This window comes from Moschus berezovskii, chromosome 6 (assembly GCF_049115385.1).
Source record: "Moschus berezovskii isolate FMDL1 chromosome 6, NW_MosBer_1.0, whole genome shotgun sequence".
In the NCBI taxonomy this organism is placed as follows: Eukaryota; Metazoa; Chordata; class Mammalia; order Artiodactyla; family Moschidae; genus Moschus; species Moschus berezovskii.
In genome coordinates this window covers 72,906,468-72,920,226 of record NC_142465.1, presented here as the reverse complement: position 1 = coordinate 72,920,226, position 13,759 = coordinate 72,906,468, and the positions used below count along the sequence as shown (strand labels likewise).

The following is a 13,759-nucleotide window of genomic DNA, read 5'->3' as shown; positions in this document are numbered from 1 at the left end:
GGGCTGAGCGGGGTGGCCCGCACATGTGCTTGGCCCGCAAATATGCAGTTGGCAACTCTTGAACTTTCGGTGACTTGACGCCAGCTGATATGATCAGCAATTACGCTTTATTTTGGGGCCAGGAAGACAGCAAAGAACCAGGAAAATTATAAGACATCAGAGTACAGTTTTTCTAAGAATATCACCTACAAACTTTTTTTCCACCCACTGTTGTTTCAATGGTTAGGGGTGTGCGAGGCACTAAAATAAGAAAACCTTGGACACTAAAAGCAGATTATAGCCAATTTTCCTAAGGGAGCTTTTAAGATTTTTGTCCAGTGAAAATCTGGATGTGATTTTTTTTTTTTCTTTTTTGGATGGGATAATCTTGCCAAGAGAACTTTGCTGGCAACCGTGAATACAGCACAGAGATAAATGGATTTGTAGCTTGTCCTGGATGTGAATTTTTACTCTGCTTCTTACAAGCTGTGTAACAACTTCCTTGGCCTCAGTTGTCCCACATGTAAAATGGGGGTGTACTACCTACTTTAGGGCTTGACACAAACATTCCATGAGAAGTTTATGAGCCTCCTTGGGTTAGGAAGATCCCCTGAAGGAGGCCACAGCAACCCACTCCAGTCCTCTTGCCTGGAGAATCCCACAGACAGAAGAGCCTGATGGGCTACAGTCCACAGGGTCGCACAGAGTCAGACAGGACCGAGGCAACTTAGCATGCATGCACACAGAGAGCATTTGGCCTACAGTCCCAGTACCTGGCAACTAAGATGGCTCTACGTGCCGTAATGTTGGTTTCCTTATTGTCTAAAATACACAGTTCCTGTTTTCACCATCACGTATCAAACCCAAATAACCAGTCAGCATAAAAAGGGGAAATGGCATCTCCGGGAGCAGCTTGGTTTCTAGCAATTACAGTGTTTGTCATCTGCCTCTGTGATAACATCAGTCCAGACTCAGCAGCTTCCAGAGTTCGGCTGGTAGGGGAACATGAGAAACCGCAACCAAGCCCCACTGGGTGCAGCGTTTGTGAATGTCTTGTGGACACAACACCAGACTTGGCTCCATAGGGGCTCCTGCTCCCCTCTCTCCTCTGAACTCTCCAGCCCACAGCCATCCCGAAGATCACGAAGATGGTTTCTCAGAGAAGCGCCACCGACGGAACGTGCGTGGGAAGAGAACATAATTGCAGCTTGTAAAGGAAACCAGCCTAAGAAAAAAACATTCCAGGACAACATCCCGAGGAAATGCGGAGATCTCCCTGCAGGGATATTTTCCTGGTTACCAGGAAAACGGGACAGACAGACAGAATGCCCACAACATTCTTGATGGAGGCTGGTGACTCACCCACCTACTCCCTCACAAACGGCTCCCAGAGACACCTCCCCAGCCCCATCTTCCCTCCCAGGTCCTAGGCTTTTCTAAGTGAGCATCTCATCCAACACTGCCAAATGGAAGAGATGGAATGTTCTACCCAGGAACGTTCTCTCTTCTTTGATTGGTTAACAAATAGAACAAGCAGGGTCTCCCTCACCAGGTAACCCACTCAAGTCAACCTGGGAATAACAGGGAGAAGCAGACACAGAAGGCTAACCACTCGAGCCCTGATCAGCCTTTTGTGCCCAGTTCCTGGCACCATGCTACATACAGCGGGCGTTCACAACAGCAGATGAAGAAATGAATGAGTTAATGAATGAATGAATGCATCTGGCAAGGAGCAAACTCCATAGGAGGCATTGAGCAAGGCACATCTTCTCATGGAAGCCTGCAAGGCAGGAATTGTTAGCACCAGGTTATAAAGGAGGGAGGCAATCTCAGATGGGTTAAGTGTCTTGCCTACACTCACGTAGCTGGTACATGAAGAAAACAGACTTTGAACCCAGGTCTGACCCTTGAGTCAAGGCTTCCAGTAGTGAAGCCATTCTCACAATCATGATCGTGATCAATCATGTTTACCCTGCCCCTGACACATCAGAATTATTTTATCCTCCCAACAGTCCGGAGAGATGGGAAAGCTAACCCTAAAGAGAACTCATCACGTATTCAAGGTTGCAGAACCAGCTTGGATTGAAGGAGGAATTTAAACCTGGACTTTTCACTCTTTGAATCACAGACACTCAGGGGGCACCTACTATAGGCCAGGGTTGGGGACGCACAGTCCACAGACTACCTGTCCAGAGAAACATCCACTTCAGAAATAGCTTTTCCCATGTCACCATCTGCTGCTCATAAAATCTGCTCAGGAAAGCAGGAGCCCTTCAGCAGTCTTGTTTCAAAAGAGAAAATAATCTGAGAACAGAAGAGGTCAACTGAAAGAGACAAGTATGGTTTGCGTCTTGGTAGCACATGTTGTTTTCAACATGGCTTTCTGGAAGAGGGGTTTCCCTGGTGGCCCAGAAGGTAAAGAATCTGCCTGCAATGCAGGAGACCCAGGTTCAATCCCTGGGTCAGAAAGATCCTTTGGAGAAGGGAATGGCAACACACTCCAGTATTCTTGCCTGGAGAAATCCATGGACAGAGGAGCCTGGTGGGCTATGGTCCTTGGGATCACAGAGAGTTGGACACAACTGAGCGACTAAAACTTCCACTTTCACCAACCAGAAATCCTTCCTATTGAAGTCTCTTCCTAGGACCAATATGTGAACAGGTGGGAGACTGGCCTACAGTAATCAGATTACTGGGACACCAAACAAAAACCCAAATCAAGATAACCACCAAGGACCTACTGTATAGCATAAGGAACTATACTCAGTATCTTGTAATAACCTATAGTGGAAGAGAGCATTTTTTTAAAAAAGTATTTTTGTGTGTACATATATATATATATATAACTGATTCACTTTGCTGTACACCTGAAATTAACACAACATTGTAAATCAACTATACTTCAATAACCATTTTTAAAAAAGGCCAGTTCCCTGCTGAGTTACCAGAGAGCCCAGTAAAGGAGACATCAAGCAATCTGAGTTTGCAATGACCTGGTTAATCTGGTCCCACCACACTGAGTTCCAAAGTGATGGGGCTGAAAGAGGGGTGTGAATTAACATGGTTAGGCCACCCATTTTACACAAACTCAAGAGTCCACTTTTCCAAAGGTTGAAAGACAAGGAAGAGACGTGGAATCAGAAAGTTCTCAGGCTCATCCCTTGGCAAGACTTACAGGAATTCAGCACTTCTAGGGAAGCAAGTTTCTTCTTCTGCAAGCACCTTGGTCCACAGAAATGCTAACTTAAGAATTTGATATAAAATCAATCTCAGAGATTATAGCCAAAGCACTACATTCCCCCCACTTTCTCACCAGCTATCAAAGGTCAGCTAATGGGTAACTAGTTGTTCATTCACCAGTTCTTGGCATCACAAGCTAATTAATGTTCTCCCAAAAGGGCCAGCCTTGGAGTCTTCTCATCAAGACCCACACACACCAACGATGCCATCACCCTGGCACCAAGGCCTCCTCCCTTTGCTCCTAACTTTCCATGGAAGGCACTGTGTCTTGGTTGGAGCTTATTTTGCTCAGAGAGGAACCCTTCATAATCAGGTTCAACTTACCATGACAGTCACTTGGCAAAAAGTCTCCCCACACAAGGGTCTTGTCAGACTGGCGCAGTGAGATGCACCTCTTGGGGGCATCGTTGGGCTCTAATAATCGGACATGAGATCTGGGTGGTGAGTTCATCCCCCATGTGGGCCTTCTTTGGGGACATCAATGGGGAGACTGCACAGCCTGGCAGACTCTGCAACTTCAGAGTCCCCTTGCTGGCACCTGCAACTTCAGAGTCCCCTCGCTGGCACCTGCAGCTATGTGGTTCTCAGGGACCCAAAACCTGAGCAGGTTCAAAGCTCAGTCCAGCACTCCACCAAGCCATTCCTCTCATTCGAAATACCTCTTGCTAGAATTGCAGAGCCACTCCATAGAGAAAGGGTGACCGAGAAAGCAACCAGCTGAAGGTAAAAACCCAGGCAGTGGAAAGAAATTTCAAATCCCCAAAGATCAGAATTTTGGAGTTTTTCAATCCCCCTGCCTCCCCCCAAAACTGACACATGGACTCTGAGTGGAGAAGCAAAGAAGTTTCCAGGGCTTACCTGGGTAGGGTTGTAGAGCTCCTGCAGGGGGCTTCGGGACCCCTTCCGGCAGCAGATGTCCACACCAAAGGGGTTCCTCCGCATGACTGAGGAGAGAAAGCGAAGGCTCATCAGAAATAGGCAATAAACATCTGCTGTCTGATGAAGAAAAAGGCACAGAGGAGGGAAGAAGAAACAGGTGGGAAAGGAAGAGAGAGAACCAGCTTCTGGCTGAGCTAGTCCTTTGTCCAGTGCCATGGGGCTCCATGGGGCTTCCCCAGTTTGCAGGCGTGTCCACACCATGTAATTCTCACGTGTCAGGAAATCTTTTTGATTTTTTTCCCCCAATCATTTCAGACAAACAGGCAGTGGATCAGATGTGGCCCCTGGGCTGCCGTTTGTTGACCCTCTACCCTGGGGTCAGCAGGACAAGCCCCAAACACATCCCCTGTGCCCTGGAGCCCTCTCTGGGGAGGAGGCAGGTCCCGTGGGCAAGGGTCCATACATAAAAGCCATTAGAATTTGATTAAGCAGTCAGTCTGGGGAAACACTGGTTCTTTGTTCTTCCACGGTTGCCTCGAGAAGAGGGGAAAAAATCCACGTTGTGTTTTTCTTTAATTTATTACTTCATTTTTCATTTCCACCCCAAACAAGGTAAACTGTTAAATGCATGCAGGTTGCCCTCAGAGCACAATGACATAGCAACACTTCGGAGGAGGAAAAACAGCTGTAAAACTTGTAAAATTCTGCCCACCCCATGCAAGATTAAACTCTCCCCATGGCGGCAGACAGTCGCCCCAAGACCAATGGCTACGAGACCGCCACAGAGAAAAACCCCACCATGGAACCCATTAAAATTCAGCTTTTTATGGGGGCAGTATTATTTAATTGGTTTATTTTTCTAATACAAGGCCTTTAAAATGCTTTGACCATGTGGGGCCTGCGATATGGGCCCTTTCCCAAGGCCGGACGCCCTCAGGGCCTCCTCCAGGCCTGCCCACGACTTCCCTGGGCGTCCCGTGAACCAGCTATGGCACTCCAGGCCACAAAAGCCAAGGGGCCTGGTGTGTTTTTTACGGGGTTGACAACAATCCTGCCATTTATGGAAGGTGCCTCATGTGCTAGGCACTTGGGTTCCATATAATCCTTCACACAGTGAAGGAAGGACCTTAACCTCTTTGACCCTCTCTTAACCTCAGGAATTTGACCAAGGCGGAGGCCATGTGGGGAGAGAGCTGCCAAGCTGAGACTCAAACCTCATTACTGGGCTCCTTCATACCCAAATGATAGCACCTGGGTCTAGCTATCCTGTGTGTCTAATACACCAGAGGAGGTCAAGGCAACAACACACGCAGAGGGTAGCAGCTAACATTTAGAGGGCAGTCTAAGTGCACCAAGCAGCCACACGTGTAGGCCATACCACAACCCTATGGGGTGGGCACCACTACTGTCCCCACTTTACAGATGGGAACACTGAGGCACAGCAAGGTCAGGGAACCCGCCCAGGTCTCATGACTAGGAAGAGGTGAAGAAAGGATTCCAACACAGGCAGCCCATGCTCTCAACTGCCATGCTGGACCAACATCAAGTGTCAAGTCCACCGAGCATCTCAATAGTTCCTGCTGGCCCCAGACCAGGTTGGCTGGCCACCTCTAGGACAGACGATTTAAAATGTAACCCAGTGTTACAGGAGTCATCAAAATGACGTGACAGGCCAGAAAAACTATTAACAGTTATTATCTGTACTCATTTTCTTACTCAACAAATTTTTATTAAGCACCTTGGATATGCCAGACATCAGGTACAGGGGGCAGAGACCCCCTCCATTGTATGCATGTTGTTTCTCTGATGCTTGGTGCACAGTAGGCACTCAAAGAGGTTCATGAATGATGTAGGATTCAAGGCTTCCTTTACACCTATCAGACATTGTTTCCTGCTATGTAAAAAGGAAACTGCCAGGGGCAACAGGCTGCTGTTATTTTTTTCCTTTGAAAATGAAAGGTCTGATGATCAAAAGCCCTAAGAAAGGAATCCCTGAGGACATTTAACAGTGGCCTTCCGCTGCCCACCCACCACGAGTTTTCTTTAGCTACAGGACTTGTTTTCTCCTTTCTAAACAGGAACGAAACGCAAGACCATTTTGTAAGAATCTAACTGGTTCAATTCACAGTATGATTTCTTGGACCCAGAAAACAGCTGTGTTTACATATCTGCCTTGACTTATGATGGGTTTATCAGGACATAATCTCATCCTAAGTTGAAAACATAAGTTTAAAAATGCATTTAATACACCTAACCTCCCAAACATCATGGCTTGCTGCTGCTGCGTCACTTCAGTCGTGTTCGACTCTGTGTGACCCCATAGACAGAGGCCCACCAGGGTCTCCTGTCCCTGGGATTCTCCAGGCAAGAACGCTGGAGTGGGTTGCCATTTCCTTCTCCAATGTGTGAAAGTGAAAAGTGAAAGTGAAGTCGCTCAGTCGTGTCCGACCCTTAGCGACCCCACAGACTGCAGCCTACCAGGCTCCTCCATCCATGGGATTTTCTAGGCAAGAGTACTGGAGTGGCTTGCCATTGCCTTCTCCGATATAGTCACTAGCTGTCTACCTAAAACATGCTCAGAACATTTCAATTAGGCTATGGTTGGGCAAAGTTATCTAATGCAAAGCCTATTTTATAATCAAGTATTGAATATCTCGTGTAATTTATTGAACATGGTTGCTGTTGTTCAGTTCCTAAGTCATAACTGACTCCTTGCAGCCCCATGGACTGCAGCGTGCCAGGCTCCCCTGACCCCTACTATCTCCTTGAGTTTGTTCAAACTCGTTTCATTGAGTCGGTGATGCTATCTAAACAGCTTATCCTCTGCCACCCTCTTCTTTTGCCTTTAGTCTTTCCCAGCATTGGGGTCTTTTCAAATAAGTCAGCTCTTCACATCAGGTGGCCAAGGTATTGGAATTTCAGCTTTAGCATCAGTCCTTCCAATGAATATTCAGGGTTGATTTCTCTTTGGATTGATTGATGATCTTACTATCCAAGAGACTCTCAAGAGTCTTCTCCAGCATCACAGTTCAAAAGCATCAATTCTTCGCTGCTCAGTCTTCTTCATGGTCCAACTCTCACATCTGTCCATGATGACTGGAAAAACCGTCCCAGCCCATTTTCAGAGAAGAAAACAGGCCCCAGGAGGGCACAGAATGGCCAAAAGCACCATGGCAGGGCTGGGAGAGCAGAACCAGGCCTACCCCACCTCCCCAGGCTAACTGGTCCTCCCCAACTCCAGGCCTTGGCAGCCAAGCCCCATGCAGGTCTCATCTGCCTGGTCTCCTGCCCTCTAAGGGAGTGTTTTGTGCACAGTAGATACTCACACATTTGTGTCAAATGAATGAAAGTAAAACAACAGGTCATCTGAGAGTTTCAAAGGTATTTTTTCATCTAAAAGGTATCAGGCCAAACCACTTACTAACAGCAAAGAAGAGAAGTTAACATGTTCTTTCCTAGCAAACGTCCTAAAAATTCTTTTATTGGCTTTCTTAGTCAAAGGAATTAAACAAACAAAAAGCAGAAGTAATGATGTGTTCTCGTGGATCTGGGAGGTGCCTTCAATGAATCTGACAAGCCTGCCAAACTGTCTCTCCTCTACTCCTCATGAGCACCCTGGAGGCAGGTGGACTCACGTCCATTTTAAAGACCAGGAAACTGAGGCTCAGAGAGGTTGAGGAATTTACCCGCTGACACAGCTAGTGAGTGGCAGAGCTGGAGTCCAAACCCTGCATGCTCCCCCTACTCCTCTGAAATGAGACACATTACAGGTCCATGACGTTACAGGTCATGGACACTCACAACTGGATAAGGCCAGGCATTAAAAAAAAAATACTGAGGCAGTGTTCTCCAGCAACCAAAGCCTTCAGGTGTGTTACAGACACTCAGCATACGTGTTCACAGGGGACTTTTCAGGAACCCCAAACACCTAAGTAGGAGCTAGGTTTAGCCTAGGTTGTCGCTAATAGTTCATTAATGAACTTAAGTTTTCCAACTTTCTATTCCTTCCTTCTCACAGTCCCTTCAACAGGGACAGCCCAGAACCATTCAAAACGGTCTCCAGATCCAGTTCTTAGTGGAGACCCTACAACCAGCCAGAATATTGAGGCAGCTGGGGTTCTGATTTGGGGCTAATCTGAACCCTTACTGTAGCTAGTTCTCATGTCAATCTCCTCTCCTACTGTAAGCTCCTCAAAGCTCCTGATACCTAGCCTGTGGCTGCAGAACTAAAATGAATTAAACTTTTGGCAGATGAAGGTCAAGGGTATAAATCTAAGAATTAGGTAGATGTGCTTGGTGTAACTCAAGAAGAGAAAGAACACAGCTTCATCTAAGAGTCAGGAGATTTACTGCATAGAAACCTTCCACTAAAGGACTCTGATTCTCAGCTTTGAAGAATATACTTGTATACAGTACATTTACCTGTCGGGAGAACTCGGCTGTCAAATATGCTCACCAAAACCAATGGCAATCAAATCATTCCGTCTTTTAGATGATCCTGGGACATCTGTGAAAACGTGCCCCGAGCAGAGAGTTGTGCTGACTTTCAAGAAGCCCAAGATCCCTGTCCAAGTGCAAATCAACTGTCAGTCAGATAGGTTAGTGCTGGCAGAGGCACACCGACCACAGGAAGGGCCTTTAGGGACCAGCAAAGGGACTGGGAATGCACAGCTGGGGAAAAGTACCCTCTGAATTGGCTTTGATTGAACAAGAGAAATGGCAGGATGCAAAGCTCAGTAATGACCTTCCTGACTGGTAATGTTGCTATCTGCCCACTGAGGCAGTGTGGACGAGGTGAAGGCGAGAAAAGGCGAGGATGTGGAGAACCCAGTGGAGCCTTCCTCGCCCCGTGCCCCATTTTACAGGGTGGGCCCCGGACACAGGAGCCTAAGGGACTCGCTCGAGGCCCACGGACTGTCAGAGGCGCAGCTGTGACTAGAAAAAGGGGCTCCTGACTCCTGCTCTCATCCCTTTCTCCTTTTGTACCCAGCTTACATGTTTCCTTGGGCTTCCCTTGTGGCTCAGCTGGTAAAGAATCCACCTGCGATGCGGGAGACCTGGGTTTGATTCCTGGTTTGGGAAGATCCCCTGGAGAAGGGAAAGGCTACCCACTCCAGTTCTGGCCTGGAGAATTCCATGGACTCTATAATCTGTGGGGTCTCAGCGAGCTGGACATGACTTTCACTTTCACTACATGTGATGCACTATTTCCCTGCTCTGTTTTACTTAATACTAGTCCAACTTATTGAATTGATTTTACAACCAACTGATGGGTCATGACCTATTATTCAAAACTCCCCGACTTAGATATCTTAGAAGAGTCAGGTCAGAGATAAGAGGGCTCACTGAGGTTCAACCTGTGCTTGCCGAACACAGTGAATACTGATGAGGAGAACTCATGACTTCCGTCCCTGAAATGTCCCTCCCGAGTGTCCCCCACTGTAGTAAACGCCACCACTATGCACCTGTCTGGGCAGACATAACAGCCAGGAGGCATTCTCAATGCCCCTCCCCCACTCACCGTCACCGCCCTTCTCCATCAGCTCATCTTGGCCCCTCACACCTGGTCCGAGCCATCATCACCTCCTCTGGGGCTAGGACCAAATCCTCTTAACCAGTCTCTCTGCTGCCAGCTTAGCCTCGTCGCTCAGTGGTTAAGAATCTGCCTGCCAAGCAGGAGATGTGGGTTCAATCTTGAGGTGGTGAAGATCCCCTGGAGGAGGAAATGGCAACCCATTCCAGTATCCTTGCCTGGGAAATCCCATAGACAGAGAAGCCTGGCAGGCCACAGTCCATGGGGTCACAGAGAGTCAAGACACACTGAGCAACTAACACTTCAGAGCAGAGAGCCCAGCAGGTGGCCAGGCAATCAGAATGGAATGAAGCCACCAGGTGGGGTTTGGTCTTCCATGGGAAGACATTTGAATTCAACAGTGTCTTGAGCCTGGGTCATGGGCTATAAGAGCCCCCATTCAGAGGCAGAGCTCATCTCCCTCAGTCAGAGGTCAGCTCACAAAGACACTTTCAGCCACAGAGGCAGTAACCCCAAAAACTACAGGAGAAGGTGACCCCAAAATTGTTTGAGACGTCAAAATCGCTTCCTTAAAAACCCAGCATGATCTCAAGGTAAGTACCCAAAAAAGTCCAAAATTGGCAAGTACAAAGACACAGAAAGTCAGCTAGTGGTTGCCTAAGGCTGAGGATGGGGACAGAGAAGAGGGATAGTAAATAGACACAAGAGTTCTTTTCATGGTGATGGAAATGTACTAAAATCAGATTGTGCTAATGGTTGTGTAACTCTGCACACACACTAAAATTAATTGACTCCTACACTTAAAATAAGTGAATTTTTATGTAAATGATATCTCAATAAGGCTATTTTTTTAAACATGGACAGAGATGTTTAAGCATAAAACCCATTAAGATTCATATTTTTAAGATGTTGACCTACTCGAGGAGGAAGATTTACCTTGCCATGCAGGCTACAGTCCATGGGGTTGCAAAGAGTCGGACACAACTGAGCAACTAACACTTTCACCCATATGAAGGATTTAACTGAACAATTTATTCGATGAGATTTTAAGCTGAAACCTTCTAAGTTTACATATAATATTAGAACAGTTAAGAAACTTAATGTCTGTCATTGAGGTATTGGATTTACATTATTTAAGTATATTTGTTAATCAGACATCTGAAGTGCTTTAAAAGGACATTAAATATATGAAATTTTAAGAGCAATTTAAAATGTTAAAGGAAGGTGAAGTTTATTCAAGGGTCAATTATTAATCAAAGGCTACCCTAAATGTAACTGTTAAAAATTTACTAGATTTATGAGTTGAAGAGTAAAATTCTTAACTTAAAGGATAACTTGCTAGATTTGCAACTTAAAAGTTTTTTTAAAAGCTTCTGTCAGTTGTACACAACTGTCACACTCAGTGCCATGAAAACACTCACATTAACAGAGAATTAACAGGCATTGACACCTTTGGGTTAGGCCAAGGGTGGAGAGGCTGAGCATCTCAGGAAGGCAAAGCGGGCCCCACCCCCAGACCTCCGCACAAATTCCTGAAAGCCCCTAAGCGGTGGATGCCTTTAATTGTTGAGAAACCTAAGAGCCTGTGGAAAAACACAGTTCAAGGAATTAAATTGGCAGTTAACCTAGGAAAACCCTTATAAATTACCTTTTATGTTCACTTAAATAAAACAAGAGAGACAGCACGGCAGTCCAGATCATATTAATTACATTCTCCACACCTTGAAGGAGTAATTATGGGCACGGTACAGTTAATTTTCATTTACCTTTCCTTGCCTGCTGGAGAATTTCTACACTCTCCCCTGCAGTTTCCTTGGCATGTTTTATAAATCTATTTTGCAGTGATGCAGATAATATGCCAAAATACTTTCTTCCCTGTGGCTGGTGCTCCAAGTCTGATTTTATGACCTAGAGACATTTATGTCTGCCTCTGGGGTTCCCCCCAAAGCTTGAGACTCACGGTATAAGAAATAACGGGGCTGCTTGAGAAAGGAAATATTCTAGGTACCTTTCCTTAAGCTACTCAAGCATGGCAGGGCATTAACCCCAGACCTATTCTCTCCCGTCGAGTACACAAAGCTAGCTGGCTCCGAGCCGGGTCATTTCATGCCGACACAGTCAAGCTGCACCAGGTACCCCTATCTCTTGCACAGGGTTCCTCCACTCACTCACCGTCACACAACTTCTTTGAAGGACCAAGGGGATTATCACCCATCCTCTCTAAACACCATCAGGTTAAAACTTGCTCCTGCCTCCGCTACTGGTTTCTTTCCCATTTCTCCACCCTCAATTCATGTCCTCTCAGAACCTCAGAATGGAACCTTATTTGAAAATCAGGTCTTGGCAGATGTTATTAAGAGATGTAGTCCAGGATTAGAGCATGTTCTAAATTCAATGACTGGTGTCCTTATGAAAGAGGACACATACACTCCCACACACACATGGGTACTTTGTTAGGGCAGCTCTAGGAAATGAATACACACGGGTTCACGTCCTATGTGACCCTGACAAGACAGTCAATCTCTCAGCCTCAGTGACCCCATCTGTAAAATGGGGATAATGATGTTAGGGATGTTGTAAGGACTAAATAAATTCATCTATGTCTAGTGTTTAGAACAGCACCTGGTCCAAGGTAAATGCATAGCACACTATAATTCCTGACATCCAGTATGTTCTTTCCTCTATCTTCCCAAAGAGCACCTCAAAATCCTCTTCTATTCCAACTCCAAATCTCAAGGCTGTGCACACGATATACACACAATATGTGAACACTAGGTTATCTCATGAATGGGAGAGGAAGTCTCGTCACAGCTGGTGGTGTACGATGGAGGTCTAACCATTCTGCTCAAAATGAGCACGAGGCAGGAGCCTGATGCTGAAGCAGAGATGCTGATCAGACATTGTACATACCTTTTCCCCAAAAGCAAGAGCTAGCTAGAGACTGTCTCCCACAATGAAAGACTTACTCCCAGTAATAAAGAGCTGGAGGCTTCCAAGGCAGCCAGTCACCCACCTACACAAACCCACATTTTCATTTCCATACGTCTAGATGAGTTAATGGAGAAAGCGATGGCAGCCCACTCCAGTACTCTTGCCTGGAAAATCCCATGGGCGGAGGAGTCTGGTAGGCTGCAATCCATGGGGTCGCTAAGGGTCGGACGTGACTGAGTAACTTCACTTTTCACTTTCATGTATTGGAGAAGGAAATGGCAACCCACTCCAGTGTTCTTGCCTGGAGAATCCCAGGGATGGTGGAGCCTAGTGGGCTGCCGTCTATGGGGTTGCACAGAGTCGGACACGACTACAGCGACTTAGCAGCAGCAGCAGATGAGTTAAAGATGGAAATTACCTTTTTCTAAATTGTTCATTTGTATTATTTTCTCCTGACATGTTTCTGGCACAAGACATTAGCAGAGAGAATGCTGATTTAAAAAAAAAAAAATCCCCATATATACTACGCCACTAGAAATGTGTAGATGTTTACTGCCTTCAATGCCAACAATCACCCTTGGGAAATTACACCAAGGGAATAATTCAACAGAAGTTGAAAGATTTATGCACAAAGATGTTTACTATAATATTTCTTGTTCCATGGCCAAACACTGTAAACACTCTAAGATATCCAAGATCAGAGGAATAATTTCGTAAATCACAGTTCACTTAGGTATGTCGTGAACAAATTGCAGTACATTCACAACTCAAAAAAGTAACACTGTTATTAAAAGTAATACTGTGGAGACATGGAAAAGGGATTTAAGTAAAAGCAGCAGAATTCACAATATCATGAGGATCAGGATCTTGGCTAGGTAAGTACACAGACATAAAAATGAACCCGATTGTCTGAGTGCCTCTCGCCTTCTTCTATATATCATTTTTCCCATTTCAAAATGATGGCTTCAACATAATACTAGATACAAATCAACTCTCAGTGTTAAAGGTGCTACTGGAAAGCCCAGAGACGTTCTAAACAAAAAGCTGGAATTTTCCAGAGGAAGACACCAAAATTATCTGCAGCCCCTGATGTGAATATTCTTCAATAGATCCAACAGAGCTTTGAAAAATGAGATCACTTCATTTTTGCCTGTCTCAGGACCCTATGTCGCTAAAGTGTAACTTATGTTGCCACCA

General features: G+C 45.9%; 1 protein-coding gene across 5 annotated transcripts in view; it reads right to left on the bottom strand.

Annotated features, from left to right (window-relative positions):
• CHST11 (carbohydrate sulfotransferase 11) overlaps nt 1–13,759 on the bottom strand; it is a 270,817-nt gene that overhangs the window by 138,699 nt on the left and 118,359 nt on the right. For all 5 annotated transcript variants that reach the window (XM_088837159.1, XM_055394669.2, XM_055394667.2 and 2 more), the window contains exon 2: nt 4,078–4,163. In XM_088837159.1, the coding sequence (XP_088693285.1) occupies nt 4,078–4,163 (86 nt within the window). The remainder of the gene's footprint in view (nt 1–4,077; nt 4,164–13,759) is intronic.